The 19656-nt window shown below is 50.6% G+C and overlaps 6 protein-coding genes across 6 annotated transcripts; 1 reads left to right on the top strand and 5 right to left on the bottom strand.

Moving 5' to 3' along the window:
- Nucleotides 1-98: 98 nt before the first annotated feature.
- ENH_00035080 (dihydrouridine synthase domain-containing protein, putative) lies at nt 99-2457 on the top strand (the record flags this gene model as incomplete). Its single annotated transcript, XM_013580374.1, has 9 exons — nt 99-207; nt 483-593; nt 768-919; nt 1055-1114; nt 1246-1295; nt 1419-1672; nt 1838-1887; nt 1992-2121; nt 2276-2457. The coding sequence occupies 9 exons, from the start codon at nt 99-101 to the stop codon at nt 2455-2457; spliced, it is 1098 nt and encodes a 365-aa protein (XP_013435828.1).
- Nucleotides 2458-3142: 685 nt separating this feature from the next.
- Nucleotides 3143-3238, bottom strand: ENH_00035070 (hypothetical protein, conserved; the record flags this gene model as incomplete). Its single annotated transcript, XM_013580373.1, has 1 exon — nt 3143-3238. One exon carries the CDS (start codon nt 3236-3238, stop codon nt 3143-3145), a length of 96 nt encoding a protein of 31 aa, XP_013435827.1.
- Nucleotides 3239-5427: 2189 nt separating this feature from the next.
- ENH_00035060 (BTB/POZ domain-containing protein, putative) lies at nt 5428-7109 on the bottom strand (the record flags this gene model as incomplete). The annotated part of the gene is made up of 5 exons (XM_013580372.1): nt 5428-5480; nt 5724-5835; nt 6091-6315; nt 6508-6650; nt 6857-7109. The coding sequence occupies 5 exons, from the start codon at nt 7107-7109 to the stop codon at nt 5428-5430; spliced, it is 786 nt and encodes a 261-aa protein (XP_013435826.1).
- A 1569-nt stretch (nt 7110-8678) lies between these two features.
- ENH_00035050 (hypothetical protein, conserved) lies at nt 8679-9002 on the bottom strand (the record flags this gene model as incomplete). The annotated part of the gene is made up of 1 exon (XM_013580371.1): nt 8679-9002. The coding sequence occupies one exon, from the start codon at nt 9000-9002 to the stop codon at nt 8679-8681; it is 324 nt and encodes a 107-aa protein (XP_013435825.1).
- A 534-nt stretch (nt 9003-9536) lies between these two features.
- ENH_00035040 (hypothetical protein, conserved) lies at nt 9537-11087 on the bottom strand (the record flags this gene model as incomplete). Its single annotated transcript, XM_013580370.1, has 7 exons — nt 9537-9656; nt 9824-9883; nt 10008-10070; nt 10191-10259; nt 10379-10485; nt 10713-10846; nt 10999-11087. 7 exons carry the CDS (start codon nt 11085-11087, stop codon nt 9537-9539), a joined length of 642 nt encoding a protein of 213 aa, XP_013435824.1.
- A 3177-nt stretch (nt 11088-14264) lies between these two features.
- On the bottom strand, nt 14265-17229 carry ENH_00035030 (hypothetical protein, conserved; the record flags this gene model as incomplete). The annotated part of the gene is made up of 2 exons (XM_013580369.1): nt 14265-14341; nt 14496-17229. 2 exons carry the CDS (start codon nt 17227-17229, stop codon nt 14265-14267), a joined length of 2811 nt encoding a protein of 936 aa, XP_013435823.1.
- Between the last annotated feature and the right edge of the window lie 2427 nt (nt 17230-19656).

Genomic DNA, 19656 nt, shown 5'->3' with positions numbered 1-19656 from the left:
CCTGTCTTTCTCTGAATTGTGTTCTTTGCCACATTTGTGCTTGTCCAACGGTTTTGTCGACTGTAGTTTAAGCATGCCGCTTTCAAGCCCTTTCAAATATGCTCAGGAATTTCATGCGGTTAATTACACGGCGCAGCACCCTGTACACGGAGATGGTGGTCGACTCCACAATACTGCACAACACGCATCAACTGGAAAACCACCTTGGTTTGGCTGCTAGTTTTGCTTGGAGCGCCGCTGCCGTGTATTAGCTTGGATGCTGCGTGTTTGCGCCGATGGGAATTCCATCTGACACAGTAGCCCCAAGGTGCTCTCCTCTGATGCGTATTACCTGGTCCAGGCTTCGATGACGTAGAGCATCCGATCGTTTGCCAGCTTGGTAACATGACCCACTCCTTCCATTTCCCGCATCAGGTTCCGTGCTCGGCCTGAAGAATCAACAGCGTGGAAAAGATTCAGGGTCTGCAGATTTTTCCTTTCAGGCGGCTCAAATCCCCAGAACGTTGCCGAGGCGGCTACTTGGGCGGAGTTGGCTGGCTACGACGAAGTTAATCTCAATGTTGGTTGCCCAAGCTGCCGTGTTGTTGACAAGGGTAAAAATTTGCGCTCTCTTCACAATTTAGGATCCAAATGCCCAAAGTTCTCGTTTCTGTGAGGTGCCCTATGTGTAGTCTGTCCTCCTCTTGAACGGAAGTGAGCCCCCACAATGCCTGCTTGTATGGTGAAGACTGGGATTGTTTTGGCTTGCAAGCGTTTTTTTTTCCCAGGCTCCTTCGGAGCAGCCCTTATGAGGTCCCCTAAGAAGGTGCGAGACATCGTGTACGAAATGAAGAGACGCGTCCAGATTCCCGTCACTGTGAAGTGTCGATTGGGAGTTGACAACTTAGACTCCCCCGAGTTCACGAAGCAATTTGTAGAGGTAAGATTTCATGCCGCTGCGCAGAATGCAAGTCAAGATGAATTCACGCGGAAACTGTTGCGCGGCACTTTGAATGGATCTGTTTGAAAGTTTATAGGGACGAGTGATGCAGATTGAGCTTTTCGGTATTTTCAGACTGTTTCGCAAGGCGGATGCAAGCATTTCATCGTGCATGCGAGAAAGGCATGGCTCCAAGTATGCTGTTCCTGGATTACACGGAAAATATGTCGTACTGCCTACCCCCAGCTCGACACTGTCTTCTTAGTTTTTTGACAAATGCACAAATCAGTGACGGTGTGTCGATCTATTTTTGCTGTTGATTACAGGGGGTGGACCCGAAGAAGAACCGTTCTGTCCCGCCTCTGCTATACCACAGGTGCGTTTGCATGGAAACTCCGAAGCGGCGGTGCGGGGCAACGCATGTCGCATGCATTTTTGCAATGAACACTTTAAGTCTCTCCTACTGAGTCTGAGTCGACGCCTTACATATCTGATGCAGGGTGTTCGAGCTGCAAGAAGCCTTCCCTGAACTCCATTTCTCTCTAAACGGAGGCGTGACATCGCTGGAGTTGGCTCAGCAGTTGCTGAAGGGAGAATGGAAAGCCAGCGACACTGCCGAAGCAAAAGACCCGCAAATTCCCGATACCGATGTAACAAATGGCTCGCAGCACTCCGGCCTTTACGGGGTCATGATTGGCAGAGCAGCGATGAATGACCCTTGCTGTCTCGCACAAGCTGACAAACTAATTTATGGTGAGTGATTTGGAAAGTGCTGGGAAATGGCCTCAGTGTACCGCCGGAGTGCGTATTAACCGCGACGAAGATTTTGCCTCGGTCCTCAGTTGTGCGGTGGCACTCAAAGGTCTTCTTTGCAGGGCAATACCAAAACAGCTGCGCCTCCGTTTTATGTGAACGCAGGATCTAGAGAGAACCCAGAAAGCGCACAGTGCAGACGAAGCCTTCTTCTGGTAAGCCTGATCCTTGTGGCTGGTAAAAGTATGAAGTAATATCGTTCCACAGAAGATACATGCCATGGCAGGTTTGTATTTGCATGGCATTTCGTGGCTTTCAGGCATATATAGATTACCTAGAGCGATACGAAGCAAGGCACAGGAAACAGAAAAGTCCTTTCGTCTTGTTGAAGCCAGTTTTAGGCGTTTTGAGCGGTATGCCAGGCCAAAGGCACTTCAGACAAGCACTTGGTAAGAGCCAACACAATATTAGTGATATACTTGTTTGCTTAAGCTGCGAGATCGACCACCGCCAGCCACTACTAAGATGATGGGCAACACAAAACGAATTGCAGGTTGAATGCATGACATCTTAACTTCAGCTGTCATCCGTGGGACCTTGCAGATACCAAAATACGGCGTTCCTGCCCAGACGAGGTGGCCGCCGAAGTACTGCGCCAGTCCATGGACGTCGTTGATAGTGAATTCCCAGGAGTCCTCGACTACCCATTGAAACTTGGAAAAAACCCGCGATACGAGGAAATTATCTCAGCTGTAAAGTGCGAGCTGTGTTCTTCCGATACTTAGCGGTTTCTGTCCTCGGGGTGCCGGTACACCATAAGTTGATAACCTGGCCACTCATGTGGACAGGTGTGGACACGACACCTGCCGGTGGAACTTTGACGTTTTTCACTTGAACCCTGATGAATTACTAATATATGGCTCTTCAAACTTTTTCCCAGAAGACAGGCAGTGTATACGAGGCGAATTTCAGAATAAGCGCAGAGACTGAGTTTCGCTGAAATGTCTTTTTCATTGAGATCCGCGAGCATGAGTATCAAGCAGAGAGCCGAATTCACAATAGTTTCATTCAAAGACTTCGCGCGAAGCCCTTTAGGCATTTGCCACTCTTTGCTCGCTATTTACGCAACAGGATTTACCATGCAGGTCCGCCGAGTGCTTCTCGTTGCAGTCCGCTGAATGGGAAATCTCATTTTTTAGATTGCACTACTTCCCTACATAATTATGGAGCTCCAGCAGCCTGTCCAGGTAAGGGATGAGCTGTGCGAATAGATAACAAAGAGAATGAGGAGCTCTATTGCGATATGCTGTAAAGGCTAACGGCTGGGTATTAGGTGAGCCTTCACATGTAATGTTTCGCTTACTTGTTTCTGAGCTCTCCCCCTAGGGATTTTTTCGATGTGCCAGCTTGCGGGAGCACCAGTTTTTGGGCGGATCGGTGATGCGCTAGGACCAAGAAGCGCGTACGATTTCACATTCGATTTCCTAGCGAGAGCTTGTTACCGCAGGGCCGAATTTTCTCCAGCTTTGTTCTTGCGATGTCATCTTGCTGCCTCATGTACATCATGGTAAGTGGATAGTCACTGCTAGCTTAGGCTGTGCATCTAAAATGCAGTGTCATGCTGTAGATGGCTGTTTCGTCGAGCCTCCCAGCACTTTTCATCAGCCAGATCCCTGGGCTGATGATCCACGGAACGCAAGCAGCGATGATGGTCGTTGCTTTGGAAACTGGGGAACGAGATCGAACCGCACAATTAGCGTACCTGAATCTTTCATATTGCTTTGGCCTTGTTGCGGGCGGCGCAATAGGCGCCTCGCTCGCAAACTCTATTGGGCCAAGGGGAACGCTCATCGTGGCCTCTGCGATTCAACTCGTTGGGTGTTTCGTTGCTTTTGGGCTCGGTGCGTCGGCCATCCCGCAGCAGTGCTTGCCGCTTCTGGTTTCTACGCCCACGCCTTCTAGTTTGTAATCATGAGAAACTTTTTCAGATGAATTCAACGAGCTATTCAATGCTCCGCATGGACTGCCAGGTTTTGGTAAGCTCTCTCCAATTCTTTTGGTGTCCATTAAAGACAGTTCAATCTCCACGTGCCGCCACACAGGCGTCCTTTCAGTGAAAGCGGAGATGCAGCGGTTTCGTTCTATAGCGTACAGCTGTGCCTCAAGCTGTGTGGTTATGGTGGTTGGGCTTTTCCCGTGAGCTCACTCCCACCTCATTTTCCTGTTCTGCACACGGTCACGGCGGACGCACTCAGGATCTTGATGGCGCGCTACGCATTTACGCCTATTGTCGTGCACATGTACCGTCAGTTTGACTAACAAACAGGGGAAGCAAGTGCCATTCATATAATTCACCTTTTCAGAACTTACGGTAAGGTGTATGCCAACGGAGCGCTCCAGGAGAGCGATAGCTGCTCGGACAGCCAGCTCAAAGCAACATCCTCGTTACCGTCATTGGGGCTGTCATGATCGGTATGGTATGCACTTTTATTCGAATGGGCTAATCAACTCACGTTCGCCGTTATCGCTTAGCTGCTGAAGGTACTTCCAATTACAAGGATACGCCCGTAGAGAAAATCAAACATGGCAGGCACGAATAGGCATCCTCGCCCCTTTGTTAGCCACACGCTTCGGTTAGTTGCACTTAAGCCAGCCTCACTCAAATATGCGTTTCACGCTTTTCAGGAGATCGCGCATGCATCAAGTATTCATGCCCAATTGCTCTTCTTGGTTTCTGCGGGTCAGCTCCAGTGCTTTATTCATCTTCGACGAATCTAGAACGTCGATATTCTTATGATCAGTCTTTTCTGCTTCCCCAACCTTCGGCTCGCTGAGACCCTTCTTCTGCTTCTTGCTCCCCGTAAAAACTTAACACTCACATATCGTATGGAAAAACCGCCGATCTTCGATTTTCAGTCTGTGGAGGTGCACTCCTGTACGGCATGTGCTTGATGTGACTCGCGGCTGCCCGCCTGGCTTTATTTTGCTTTGAATGGCCAGCCCATCGGGCCTATTGTGTTCCGTATTAATTACATTAAGGCATATCACGCAGCAGCTACTTGCGGCACTTGGTAACCCGCTTTCTCACTACTTGAAATTTTCACAGGTACATCTGCTGCACATCCCAAATGACAAAGCTCGTCCAGCGGCAGGAACTTGGCTCTGTTCTTGGCCTGAATGCATGCTTGTTCTTCCTTGACGCCAGTCTCTCTCAGCTAACCGGACTACCCATATACGCCGTTTATGGTAGCTCCAATAAAGCCTCCAATTCTTTCTATATATGTAGCATATGTGCACTACATTATCGCTGTGATCAGGTCTCCGAGGGTTCTGGCTGCTCTGCGTCATCATAGCGGCGCTCTTGTCAGTCTATCTCTTCCTTATTGACACTCATACGTTTAAGGCCTTCACGCCGGAAGACCCCATGCTCGTCCCTTTAAGAAGTGTCTATCAATAAGTGAGGACATGTTCTGGACTGTCAAGTTGGCTAACTGGAAATCATTGAGCTAAGGATTACAATTGAAAGGGATCAAATGACAAAATCCTGGCCATGACCATTTTTTTGTCGATTACTTAAATGATCAACAACAGCGAAATCGCTCTTTCATCTTGTGGAATTCCAGAACTACGAGATTGCTGCTGAAGGGCACAGAGACAACGTTTCGGTTTCATCGTTGTAGGCCCAGTTACTACAGCTGTCTCCTGTGCTCTCTCGAGTCTCACAGGCTACCAAGTGCTTAAAATATCCAGTGGGTCTACTTCGCCAGGTTGTCCACAGCTGAAGAGCTGGCATTCCTTGCAATAGCTTCTGGCCTGCAAGCAGCGTGCAGAGTAGCTCCAAAGCTAGTGCCATTTGGTGTGGCAAGAAATGCACCCAGTAGTCATCTACGTGATACACCTGTGTTGTTCTTGAATCCAAATTCATATTTTTGGCTGTATACTTGAAGCAACGAAACCCACATACTGCGCACTCAGTGAGGGATCGACTTCACTGGCGCCACCAAGAGCCCGGGTCACGGTTGTGACAAAAAGCTCGAACTTCAGTGAGTACCTGCGTCTAGAAGGCGAGTAAAGTTTCTTGACTCCGCAAACAGCAGTACATCAAAGACAGAGTCTTCGTCCACAAGCGAGGCCAGTTGTTGTTCACACTCTTCTTTCAGTCCCTTCCATACGCACCGGCACAGTTACAAAAAAACAGGCCTTATTTCGTCTAAAACTTGCACCGTAGGAATCACCTTCACAGTGGTGGTCATGTTAGTCCCTCGCGTATCCCTGCTTTGTAGTCATAATGGGGCCGACGACATCTGCGGCTACTGTACCATGAAACTGCCAACTGCCAATCTTCTGGGCACGGTACTGATATGTTCCCTAGGCTTCGGCCGTTTTAAGCTCTGCAAGCAGCTGTTAAACCACCGCACCTGCACATCATACTTGTCTGCGGCCGTGATGAGACCCATGAGGGCTTCCCTACGTTGCTGCTTCTCTGCGAGAGAGGCACTGCGTCTCAGTTCCTTGAAAAGGTCGCACGTGTCTGTGTGAATAAAAAGAAGCATTTGGTGAGCAGCTTGAGGACAAATGTCCGTCAAGTGAACATCTGCTGCTTCTGCTTCTCGGAAGGGCCCGTTGAGCATCTTGCGTAGCACCTGCAGTATAATGCCACAGTCCACAGAATAGGAAGACAAACTTCTTGAAAGGGGAGATCCAGGTACCGCAGAAGAAGTGTCCCCTTCAAGCACATTGTTGAGGTCCACGCACGACGTTCGCCGTGATTCTGCGATCTTGGGAAGTGCCTAGACAAGGCTACCACAAGCCAGTACAATCTTGAAGTAACGCACAGCGGATCGAGCCGCAAGAAGGAAGCGGCAACAGCTTGTCACTGAACTGCAGCACCAAACCCGAACGTCGTGTGACTCGGGTTGAAGAGCGTACTGGACCACGTCAGCTTTAAGCCGCTCAGGCGGTGTTTCGGGTGTTGCGCCTGTGGGAAACGCATGCAAAGCTGTGCACCGGAAGATGTCGTGGCTCTGCATCGGCCTTCGGAATCGCACCGCATAAAATCAGCAGCAAACCTGTTGAGAGCGTTATAATCGCGTGCGTGCAACGACATGCAATGGACGAAACTAGATGCTTTCAGTTTACGCTGAGCGATGTGTTTAGCGCCATACTGCAATACTAGTCGCTTACGCAGTTGAGAAATGCTCTCAGACTTGCAGTCTAGGGCAATAAATGCCTGACAGTAGATTCGTAGCGACCCATTGGAAAGCCAAGAGTCCAGAGTTTCTGGCGAAGGTGCGTAAGAGAAGCGTCTGCCGTCTCCCCCAGGTGAGTACTTCTTCACTGGATCGGCCAGACGAGTGCGAGGGACTGTAATGTGAAAACGGCGCAATGGGCAGATAGATGGCGCCTCAAGAAACAGGCGAAGAGCTTTTGCCTCCATTGAAGAACTCATATGGCCCACGACTGCACAGAGTTCTTTGGTTCTTCGACGCATAGACGAGGCAAGGTAGTGTGGGACATCTCTACGCTTGCATTCCTAAGCAACCGCGTTTCTCGTTAAACTACTGAAATGCAGAAACTGTAGTGCCTTGGCTCACTCATTTCTCCGTTTGCATCAAGGAAACAGGCAGTCCACTTGGCTCTGACGGAGCCTCTCTTGCCTTTAAACATTATGGCGAGATCTATTAAACCGAGAGAATCGTGCTGCTCCTGGCCATTGGGGAATAGCCAGAGTGAAAAGCACTTGAATACAGGACTTTCCAACCGGCTTGCTGAGCAGGAAGCTGCAAATTCGACCGCACAGACAAAGTGCGCGTGTGAGTGTCACTCACATCCATGCAGTGCAATCCGCGTGTAGCTGGACAACAGCTCTCAGCCATAATGTGAGGAGGCACTTAGTGTAGAATCTCTCTTCTTTCATATTCATCGGTGTATCTTCACTGTTGTTGAACGGCGAATGCTAGCAGGGAGACTCGGCATAGGCGGTAATAACTGACAGTCCTCCTTGGCCATTTCGCGGAGGTCGATGAAATCTCGGATCTCCCAAATGTAAGATGACTCTTCCCACCCGATTTGAGTAACAGCACTCTCCATCTTCGAAAGATAGGGCACAAAACTCTGGTTGGGAGCTACAGGTCACGTGCTACTTCGGGTGAGTGGTACTGCCTGAACCCATTGACACATTAAAGAGTGCAAAGGACAGTAACTTTAAAAAAATTTAATGAAATGTAACAGAACAATGTAATAGAATATTCATCGTCACTGATTTGCGGTGTTCCATTGGTGCGTTTGCAGCCCCTAAACGGACCAGCGGTCCACCCCCCTGTGCGGGGCCCATGTGCGCCCAGTTCAGGAAAATGGGAAGAGGCATATTTATCCCGTTCTCTTGAGTTATGAATTCATTGATCTAGAAAAACAATATCAATTGATGTCAAGCAGAAGAAATTGGTGTCAGTTGACTCTTCGGTGCCAATAGTGGCAGTGGCTTCGCTGCCCCGTGTTTACAAACATGCAGTTAAAGTGGCAAGTAGTTTAACTCCCCTGGGTAATATCAAGAAGCAATAAACCGTGCATCTGGGCTAACAGTGAGACAGACGCAAAAACTTGCGAGTGCTTCGTACCAACTGCGCACTCCCGACCAATGCTCTAGAGCCACTCTGCTCCTCCTTACTGAGATCTACGCATCCTGCCAAACTATAGATAGCTTCGCAACAATATCAGTTGTTTGCGCAGAAGATGACGCTTCTACATAAACATACCCGCCAGTACTGTTCAGTTTCTTTGGTGCCGCACTTTAAACGGCTCCGGAGGCCTGTTCCTGTCCGTCAGCTCTCTACCAAACGCACATGACGTGAAAAATTGACAAGGCGATTTCACAGCCAGTATTTCCACGCAGATACTCCGGACTCTATGAACCCTAACCGTTTCAATCTGCTCATGGAAGATCGCGAGCGCTGCTAATGGAAATTCGTGAACGCTTGATGCATCGTGGCCCTGGAGGCGGTTTGCTTCAAGGTGGGGGCATTCCAGTGCGCCGCCTCCTGCCGAAGTCTCGAGATTGATCTCTGTCCTGTGTCCTGCGAGGAATGGTGCCCGCCAGTAGGCCCCCAGTAGATGTTTGGCTTGGTCTCCGGCCTTCTCCTTGACTTGTTTCCTGTTGCGGCGAGGCGTCCACATCAATCTGCAGCGCCCCTACTTCCCCCCCGGAATGAATTCCCTTCGAATCCGTGGTCTCTTCCAGTCGCTGTCCTCGACCAGGAGGAGGAGAGAGGATCTTCCCCAGGGTGCCTCTTCTTATATCGAGGATAACTGGACACAGGGAGCGTTGCTGCATGCAAAACAAGATGGCGGTGCTCCACGTATTTCTGTCTGTGTGCCGCCCATCAATATTTGCAACACTAGCAGTGTGAAACTCGTACAGTGGCAACTCGGAAACAAAGAGCGAGTCACGAGCTACACAGAGCAAAGAAGTAGGCTCCACTCATAAGCGGCCACTGGCATTTGGCCCAGCCACTTCGACTGGCACTGCTGCTCCGAACAGCTTAGTAAAGGCTTCCAGAAGAGCTATAATGTGCGTACATAAATTCCATGACAAGCACGAAGAACTAGCCCTTTGACATACACAATGGCTCACAGCATTCTGGAGGCATCCCTGACTGAAAAGAATGTTCTTCGCTAAGAGCTCAAGCGCGGACTCTGAGTCAGCAAATCCGCATGACACGTGGGTAAACAAGCAAATCAACAGTGCGCCTACAAGTAAAAGCTAAACCTTAACAACTCTACCTTCCTGTTCGGCGGTCTTCGCTGCGTCAGCCGCCACCCACACCCACTCTGCTGCTGCTTAAAGACTCAAATAAAATACGCAAAGTCAAGTAACTAAATCCTTGCCTTGTTCAATCCTATACAAGTCTAGAATTGCCTCATCAATGCGCCTAGCAGTTTCCTCCCGCTGCTCCATTCCTCCTATAAGCCGCTGCGCTTCCGGACACTGCAAACCAGTCAAGCACAAGAAGTACCAACAGCAAGCGGGGCTGCTTAAGAAAACGATGCCAGCTGGTTCTGGAATATTTCTAGCACCTAACTATCTTGTGGCAAGTATTATGCCGGCAGGCAACAACTTGGCTAAAACCCTCAGTGGAAATTTGCTATTCTTACGCTCAGGTCACTGAATGCCAAGAGAGCCATGGCTTCCTCCAAGTGAGGCAACAAATGTGGCTGCGCAGAAAAAAAACAATGGAACTTGAGAGCAAAGAAAGAGTAGCACAAGGCGATCTCGATATGTGGTTCTGCCCTCTTGCAGATTCCCCCTCAGTAGCCAATGCTTCATACACGAACGCACACATTCCTTGACGCAGGGGGCAAGGTGTCGCTGCGCAAAATCGATCGCGTCCCCCAGTTCGCCCTGCAGTAGCGCAAACAGTGGAACGATACCAAGCTACTGCAACGTCACGTAGGGTACGGAGTCTCGTCGGTAACCTCTGATTGGGCCATTTTCAAGAGACTGCAAACCGACACGACTTGCCGTTTCTATGAGCTTCAGAAGCTGCTGTTTGTGAAGCAGAAACGTCACCTCCGCATCCGCACTCAGCAACTGCGCAAAACCTTCCATCAGAACATACAGATACTCATGGTGCAGCTTCACGATGGCACAATAAGTCTACGTAAGGCTAATATGCCCAGAAAAGGACTATGAAGGTCGGGATAACAGACATTTGGGTCAATGAAGCCTATTTGGCGAATGGCCTCGTCTGTGCGTCCACTTAAAATTGCCTCCCGAATCTTTGCCCTGCAGTCAATGCAATGCAGTGGCATTTGCGCTGAAGCCACACCATCCACCGCAGCAGAATATGCAAGCTCAGTGCAGGAAACACACATTGAGTCATGTTCATAGCCTATATGTGAGCGACCGCTACAGCGGCAATTGCCGAAAGGATCACAAAGGCATCTCACAGCAATAGTCCATCTGGGCAGAGACGCCTCTTCGAAAAAAAAATAGTACGAGCAGTTACACGCGAAAACAAGGACTCTGCTGCATACTGCTCACGCTCAATGCGTGCTTCTTTTACGAATTCTTCCGCAGCTTCTGCCAGGCCGTTGATGGTGAGATAATTTAGGATCAAGTGCTGCAGATCCACCTCGAAGAGCTCTACCTCCCCCAGGTTCCTCATCCAGTCATTTCTACAGGAATGCATACAGCATCCACGCAAAAGATCCGTTGTCCCGCGTGGAACTGCTAGTTTCGTTTTGAATATTCAGCATTACAGGGGGGCAGAGGCTTGACAAAGTACATGGAGGCAGACGCTTGACGAAGTGCAGGCACAAGTACGCACATGGAGATGTCTGAGAGCCTGAGGAGCGAGTCAGACTCAAGATCTTCGTAAAAACTGCCACTTTGGCTCGCCTGGTTCCTCCCGGACATCTTGCTTGGCTCTGCAAAGGAAGACCAAGAGTAGCCGTTGTACGCAGTGCTGTTATGCTTGTCTAAGCTAAAGTCCACGAACACAAACTAGGCAAGACGCTAATATAAGCAATGAACTCTTCGGCGAATTTGTAGTTTTCGCTTAATTTCCCCTAGGGCCAAATGAAAAGCGAAGTGGGGCTGACGTTCCAGTAGCTGTTACAGTAGCCGAAGGTTCTTGTACACTTCATACTTCGCCACACTTCGGACTTTTTATTGTAACGGAATAGCTTATTAAGTAACTGGAATTTGAACTCTATGTTGGTGCGAGAGACGACGCAAGCTATTCATGCGCAGCAACACCATAACATTGCGTCCGCGCTGGTAGACCATTGGTGAGGCTTGCTCCGTTTTGCCAGTTGGAGACAGCTTAATGCCATATAGTGGATTTCAGAGGTTTTCAATGCATTATTGAGCTTTGCGTCGAGGTAAATACAATACAACAGTGCGGGTATTCGATATATGGCTGATCTCCACCACAACAGGAACGTCAGACTGAGGGCCGCCCTTCTTCAGGCATAGGATCCTCTTTTCAGTACTCGTCAGCTTGTGCTGACGAGTACTGAAAACACTGGCGCTTTTGCAGCAATTAGTTCCTCTCTCCTTGCACTATAGCTTGTGCCTCCCGACGAAGAGACATCATGTCGGAGAGCGGGGTGCTTCAAACTGCAGGAATGACCAAGGATTTTCCCTCAAGCTAGAAAGTGGTTGATAGGCTGAGACAGTCCTACAATAAGCGTGCAGTGAGATGGTTTTCTGCAGAAAGGGGACTTTGTCTCTCTGCACATTTTGGAAAAGAAGAATGCTGAAGACAACTCTTCGCCATCGACTCGTAAACAGCAGACTGTGTGGTCTAGCGGAAATGCAAATGTAAGATGAAAACAGAGAGTTTCATTTTAATTCGAATCCCCTTACCTGTACTTACAACGGTAAATACAGAGCAGGGCGTGGTAGTGATGAAATAGGAAAAAATTTACACACTGCCTGGGATGTCCGCTTTTTGATTTATACGGGAACTACTGTGGTGGTATACTCTCTACTAATGCTCCAGAGGACTGTCGAAGCCAATTCATGAGGCACAGCCCGAACTGCTGAAGAAGTGGGAGGGCGTTTGTTGGAAGATAGGGACCTCCCGCGGCAACTACTACGGACTTCTCACTAACGGACAGCAGAAACGGGGGTGGTAGGCTCAATGGGGTGACGTAAATAGAGGACCCTGGGTTTGCTCCTTTTCTGTGAGCAGCAATATTCGCCAGCATTCGCTCGCTCAGAAGTTCTAGCTAGATTAGACCAAACCTTCACTAGGTGGTTTCCCACCGTCTGGTTAACTTTCCAACCGACGAGAGCATGAGTATAGCGGTATCTGTGAAGGCGTGTAGTGTGTCGACTTAAGAAAACGGCTTTGTAGCTCCACTGAATATCTTCCAGCACCACTTGCAACAAAGCTGAATTTGCCCATGAAGAGGGAAGTGCTTAGAAGCATAAGGCCCACTGAATTCCCCAACGCACACCTTTTGGACACTCATCAAAGCGTGAGAGCTTCTTTGCCGAGAATCCATGCTTTCACGGCTAAACCCACACTGGGCGGAACACACAGAGCCCAAAGCGCCTTGCGGCGGTGTATACCACCACGCATAGCTTCACACGAGTAACAAGAATGTTTAGGGTGGTCCAGCTCCCCAATCACCGAGGAACGCTAGGAAAAGCTACTGTCAACCTTAGTATATTGTTTTTCAGGCGACTGAACCGGCGAGAGACAGTGTCCAATTTCCTCCATGCGCTGCAGCTTGCAGCAGGACAGTTGGTTCCAAACAGCATGTCAGGTACTGCTTACCTCATAGGTGCGTTAAAATAGTGCCACCACTCGTGCGATTTTCTTTGTGCGTGGCTTTGATTTCCCATAATGTCTAAAATGCCCTGAGCTCAAGATAGCTCCTGGATGAGAAATTTACCCGCATGCGGACTGGAACCACAAAATTTGCCAATTAAACGACACTACGCGCAAAAGCCACCACGCTTCCAAATTAAAAAAAGCGAATTACAGGGACGAATGCCATTACAGAAAGCCTGCAGCATAGCACCAAGTGGCTATTTGGCCGCATGGAGCGTTATCCCATGAACTAGTCGCCAGCTGGGGGAACCAAGCTCAACCCATTGAGATGGATCCTTTCTGAACCCTAAAGGGCTCTCCTTTCAACAAAAAAGCTGGGTCTCCTTGTCTTCACCATGCCGGTAGCACAAAAGCAACTGGACCCTAGGAAGTCTCCGTTCCAAGCTTCCAGCGTACCTCGTTTAGCTACTACAGTGCATTTAATAGACCTTCAAGCCTTGTTCCGCATCTGTAGTACCTCGGCTTGCAAGCTAGCCTGCACCAAAACAAGCCTCCGAGGCCTTTGGTAATGTCGGCTATGCGACTCCTCCCCAGGCTGGCACTGCCGTGCGTTGACCTGAAACGGCCTCAAGTATTCACGAAGTTACTTGAGGTAGTATGCATCCGCTGTCGGCAGCTCTATTATTACAGGAATCGAGCATCTTGCGCACCAGCTCGCATTTCCACCTAGGAATACGCGGGCGTTCTGTTCCTAGCTGCCAGCTACGCAGTGCAAACGGAACCGGTAAAGCATCTCACAAATTCCCTTAGACATGCCTGAGGTTCTATTCGTATATGCCAGCTATGCAGGGTGAAAGGAAACAAAGTACTTTACTTGCTTCCACAGTCTTGACTAGCGCTATTAGCTGTCATATTTTGTATCCTCCACCATAAACTCACCCTGTGCAAGGCCCTCAATCAAAAGCTCTGTGTCCCTGTTGCCTAGCCTCACAGGCGTCGAATCCCCACAAAGAGACATGCGAATTAGCAAAAAATAAAGCAGCACATCGGCCCGGACCGATATAACTGCCTGTATGGCGCTGCAACATGAAGTTAATGACTGCCCTAGTTTTCGCCGGTTTTTCTAGCAGTCGCGTAAAGAATGAACATAAAATTCGGTAGGCAACGCTTAGCGAAGAAAAGGCAACCGCAATGAGTTTCAGTGCTCGGGTGTCGCCGCATTCTAGGGATGACTGAATTTTCATCCCCCCATGTATGGATGAAAACTTGTAGCAAATGGTTCCCTCCACGCTCTCCAACGACTGTTTTCAACGGCGCCGTACGCCACCCCTCCGGCCACCTCGTCCTCGGCCTCTCCCTGCGACAAACGCAAAAGGATTGCTGCCTGCAGAACCCAGAGCCAAACGCAAAAATATCCAGTCATCGTTTACACCATGTGTAGTGCAACTACAGGTGACAGCAACGAACGAGCCTTTGACCATTACGCAGTCCAATGCGGCCCAAAACCCCAACTGCCCGAGAAGTCCAACAAGTCTCACCTCCATCAGCAACTTCAGTAAGCTTCGTCGGGCCAAATTCCGCTAATCCAAGCCCGAGGTTGCCACTGGCTGGCTGCTGCAGCTGCGGCTGCAACTGTGCCTGCTGAATGGGCTGCTGGTGCAGTTGGGCCCGCGGTAATTGGAACACTGGTCCCTGGACGTCCATTTGCTGCTGCTGGGGGGATTGCTGCTGCGCAACCGGATTGCGTGCACCAAATTGCTGCTGCACCTGCTGCTGCTGCTGCTGCTGCTGCGAAATGCCTAAAGATGCTTGTGCGGCTGCCGAGGCACCGGGACCACCTGCTGGCGCTCCCACTGCTGCTCCTGCAAGAGGCCCATTCGCTCTACGGATGCGAAGTTTGGGGCGTGCATGCGACGCACTCAAATCCCCACTGGCAGGGAGACTGGTTGGAGTCCCCTGAAGCTGCTGCGGCTGCAGTGCCTGCAGCTGCTGCGACTGTGGCTGTTGCTGTTGTAGCTGCTGCGACTGTGGCGGTTGCTGTTGTAGCTGCTGCGACTGTGGCGCCTGCTGTTGTACCTGCTGTGACTGTGGCGCCTGTTGGTGTAGCTGCTGCGAATGTGGCGGCTGCTGCTGCAGCTGTTGTTGTCTCTGTGGTTGTTGTTGTTGCTGCTGCAGCGGCTGAGGCTCAGTTGGCTTTGCTGATCCAAACAGTGGTGTGCACGCCGCTGCAGGACGTGGAGCAACGGCTGCTGTACTCCCGCACCCCAGCAGGGTACTCTGTTGGGTCTCCCCTGTTGAAGTAGGTGTAGTGACAGGAGTGTTAGCAGCTGCAGTACCCTGCGCAGCTTTCAATTGTACCTTTGCACGGCTTGCTGCTTCTGCAGCTGCCGCTACTTCCACTGCACGCGCCGCTGCTGCCTCTGCAGCAGCGGCTGCTGCTGTTCTTTCCCTTGCTGCCGCCTCTGCTGCTGCAGCAGCAGCCGCTGCTGCTTCCGCCGCTTCTTTTTGCTGTTGCATGCGCAATTCGCGTGTCTCTTCTGCAGTCAGAGCCGTGCCCAATACATCTAGAAGAGCCGCATCTGCTGCTGTTGCATGCGGCTGCAGCATGAGCAGCTGCCGCGTGCTGCACTCTCCTCTTTTTCGTTTTCTGTGGCTGCTAAAATGCAGCTCATCCAACGTGGTTGCCTGTTCCACACGCTCTTGATTGCGATACAGCTGGGACTCACTACTGTCACTACTTTCTGTAGCGCAGGTTGTAGAAACGGGGGGAATAGCGACCGCGGCCTGCCCATACGGCAACGAGCAAGTTGAAGCATTTCTTTCCACCGAGAATCGACGTCGTTTGGCACATTGCACAGATTCATCCTTGTCGCATTCTTGTTCCTGCTGTTGGCCTTGCTCTTGGCATGCAAACTGCTGTTGCTTTGGGGCCTCTTGCTGATCCTGTTGCCGGCAGTTTGTTAAAAGGCTGTTCGATGGTGGTTCGTTCAGCAGCTGTGTTTCTTCGTGCACTGCGGGCACAGAGCCCGTAGCAGAAGGCGGCTGCGAACACCCCGTTGCCGCCTCTCTCGACCCGGTGGTACAGGAATCATCAGGCGCTACTGCTGTTGGTGCTGTGGAGGCAGCGTCTTCAGAGTAAGCCGGCACACACCCCATAGTAGGAGGTGCTACACGAGCGCGTGCAAGCAAAGGAGATAGCGGTGCCGGTGGGGGCACCAGCGGCATTCTAAGCTCTTCATCTGAAGTCTCTCGCTGCAGTCCCTGCTGCGACTGCTGCTGCTGCGAAGGCTGCGCTACATTCTGCGGCTGGTGCTGCTGCACCCAGAGAGGCATCCGCTTCTGCCCGTCATGTACGATAGGTCTACGCATACACCGTCGGCTTGGCACGGGGGGCCTTGCTATTCGGCTAGTCAGTGCGACCTTGTCTTTCGCCGCGGCTGACGCTACAGTCTTCGCAAGCAGATGCAAGCCAGCGGCAGCAGCCGCCTCTGGCTCCAACACCGGTGTGTGTGAATGATGATGCTTCGTCTGCTGCATAAAGGAGCTTCCACAATCAGCAGACATGTGACGCCGTCTCAAGGGAAAGCGTCCCAAAAGCAGCCCGCATTCCTTCGTTGTGGGTAGGCTGCTTGTGCTCGTGCTCTGGTGTTGTGGGTCATCGACGCTGGTGCCAGCTAACAACGAAGTGGCAGTGACACCGCTTTTTCCAAACTTCGTGAAGGAACGCTGCTTCATCAACTGCTGTTGCTGTTCATCGGCAGAGTCAGTCTGCATCACGCCAGCTACCGGTACGGACGGAGTGGTGAACTCTCTGAGTGGGGAGGACAGAGGAGTGAAGAAGTCAAGATCGCTTTCTCCATCGCTACCCCTCCTATCACTCCTCTCATCATGCGCCACCTCGCGGGCAGCAATAGTTGCTGATGCAACTTGCATCGGCATGAGCGGACGAAATGGATTTAGGGGAACGACAGAGGAATTAGTATTGCGAGCTCCGCCCGCAACAAATCCCCGAGCTCCATCCAACGCAACTGCCGAAGAAGCAAGCGTGTTGCTGCAGCTACTGTCAGCTGCATGTCCTGGTAAACTGCTGCATCTAACCCTCCAGGTAGCTGCTTTCGGCCCACCGCCTTCCCAATGCTGCCGCTGCTGAGGTCTGCGGTTGCTCTCAGTGCGCCCTGCCACCATCCCAGTACTCGCATCCGTTTCCCTCGCTAGTGGGCTAGTTGTGAGAGTGCCACCCCACGCTCCATCATCCGTGCTACTGCATGGCATCTTCCAGCAGAAGCATCCGCGAAGGCTGCAGAGTATACCACGGTGGCTTGGAAGCCTCTAGGTGTCTAACGGCAGCATCCCCCTGTCCTTAATGGCATGGAACGTGGCTGTGTCCACTGGACACATAAACAAGCAGCAGTGCCGGGCCTACCTCATACAGCTGAGTAATAGACGCATACCTATTTGCACTGGGTCACCGCGGATTGGAGCTGGCGCAGAACTTCCTCCATAATGGCGCCCGACACACAACCACCTGGTTTATATCTGACGGCGCTGCTGATGTCAGGGGACGGCGTACTTTGTTTGACTCTACTCGGGCAGCAGGCGAGCTGTCCGATAGGCACCGCCACTGTTAATATTGACTCCGCTGTAAAGGGCGTTGCACGATTGGAACGCGAATGCCACAGTACACACATCCGGGTCTAGAATAACCCAATAAGGTGAGAAGGCATCCAAGTAGCCGCGAAATGAATCATTTGCAACGGGAGGACTTCAGCACCACCGTGCCAGCTAACGTGACGGGAATCGACTTCGCCGCAACAAGAAAGGCGCCTCCGTCTACTGGAGCACGAGAAATACAAAATTTATCCAGAATCGCTTTCTTGCATATTTTTGGGTATTATCCATTCCAGAAATGGGCGGAAGGATGCTGCAGCTCGCGCACAGCTGCCACTACATTAACGAGTTGCAGCGGCGGCAACATGCTCATGCGCCTGCATGCGGCTGGCTGGCTACAGCATGCAACTACTTCCAGAATTGGGCAAAAAGAAGTTCCGTCAAATTCGAAGTTTTTTTCGTTGTCCAATTCAGGACAAATTTTCGCGGGACTACTATCTTCGTTGTCGTAGCAGCATAGCTGGTGACACCTACGAAGAGATTCACTGCTAAATTTATGTTATGTCTGACTACGCCATTGCGTTTGAGAGACTCCTGGGATCCTAAATATGGAAGCGCTTCCAGGAATTCAGGCTGCAGCGGCGACTGTGGCATCAGCTGGCTCGCTACGCAGTCTCTGTTCGCGACCAAGGGAAAACGTCAACGTCACTTGCTCAAATGCTGAGCCAGATTCTAGTCAACGTAGAATTAGATACTGCTGCGTACGGTTGAAACTTCGTACCGTCTCCCCTAAGAAGTCCTGTGCTGCTCTGCAAGTGCAGATTTAAGTCATTGTGTGACGCTATGCAACCGTGCTTGCCGTGGCGCTGCGGAACATGCCCGTAAAATACCAACTACTGGACGGAGTGCAGCGTGGTTTCAGGGCATGTAGTTTCCACTTTAGTGATTTGAGCACTCCTCCATTGATGCTTTTGTCTACAATAGGTTAAAGGCCCACAGGCCGTTAATTGTACTCTAATAAAACCTGATATACCCAACTAGGATGCGCTTCGTCCAACCACTGCTTTCGCTCCAGTACAGAATACAACGATTAATGACGCTGCTTATTCTGTTTGTCATTAAGAAACATATTTGCGACGAAATTTACGTGGCTAGCCGTGGAGTCCGTTTGTTGCTTCCAAGCCGCTTCCAAGGCTACGCGTACTACTTCTCTGAGTGAAGTGACGTGTAAAAGCTGTAAACAAGTTAGCCTTGATCATATGACACTTTTGTGGAACTCTCAAGGCCACTGAATTTTACGGTGGACTGTGCTGGGCAAGCCTAGATACCAGATTCAAAAGAGTGTTGCGGCTCACAACTTTGCATCTTCTGAGGGCAGTCTGTCGGAGCTAAGGCTTTTTGATTTCAAGATCTATGATGCCCTCCGCTGAAGCAGCAACCTTACCGAGAGGAATAATTGGCTACATTGGATCTCCATGAACTACGGTGATTGGCAAGCAATGGCGCTTAAGAAGTGGAAGTGCGCGAACGCGTGAATAGCGTGCCCGAGAGCTTAAAAGGCAGACCTGCTGAATTAAACAAGTTAGATGGCAAACGGAGAAGAAGCGTCTCCGGAAATAACGGTTAAACGTAGCCACGGGAGAGTGGAAACGTGAAAGTAATCCACAACTGAGAACAGATAAAGGCGGCGGCAATGCACGTACATTCAGAATTATGTAAAAATAGACACAGAGACTGAAATTACCTTGCTGCAGTTGCAATGACACGCGAGATGCTTCCGAGTGGAAGAGCCGTGACGGTGAGCATTTGCTACGTAGACCTCACATTGATCCAATAACGCCGCCTGCGTGACTAAAGATGCAGTAGCTATTCGTCTTCGCCCATAAGCATACAAAAGCTGAAGTTTTCTGCCTGTAGCGCACCAACCTCAGCACGGTGATTGCGACCCACTGCCGGCCTCACATACATCGTGCGACATGCTCACAACGCGATGGAACAACCCCAACATGCATTTAGGAAAGCCTTTTTTTCTGAAACGAAAGTGAATTTGTTCGTTGCTACACCGTATCTCTTGGCGTACACAGTGAGCGC

This window comes from Eimeria necatrix, genomic scaffold, assembly GCF_000499385.1.
Source record: "Eimeria necatrix Houghton genomic scaffold, Enh_scaff255, whole genome shotgun sequence".
In the NCBI taxonomy this organism is placed as follows: domain Eukaryota; phylum Apicomplexa; class Conoidasida; order Eucoccidiorida; family Eimeriidae; genus Eimeria; species Eimeria necatrix.
The sequence above is the reverse complement of the archived record's forward strand: the minus strand, read 5'-3'. Positions and strand labels throughout refer to the sequence as shown.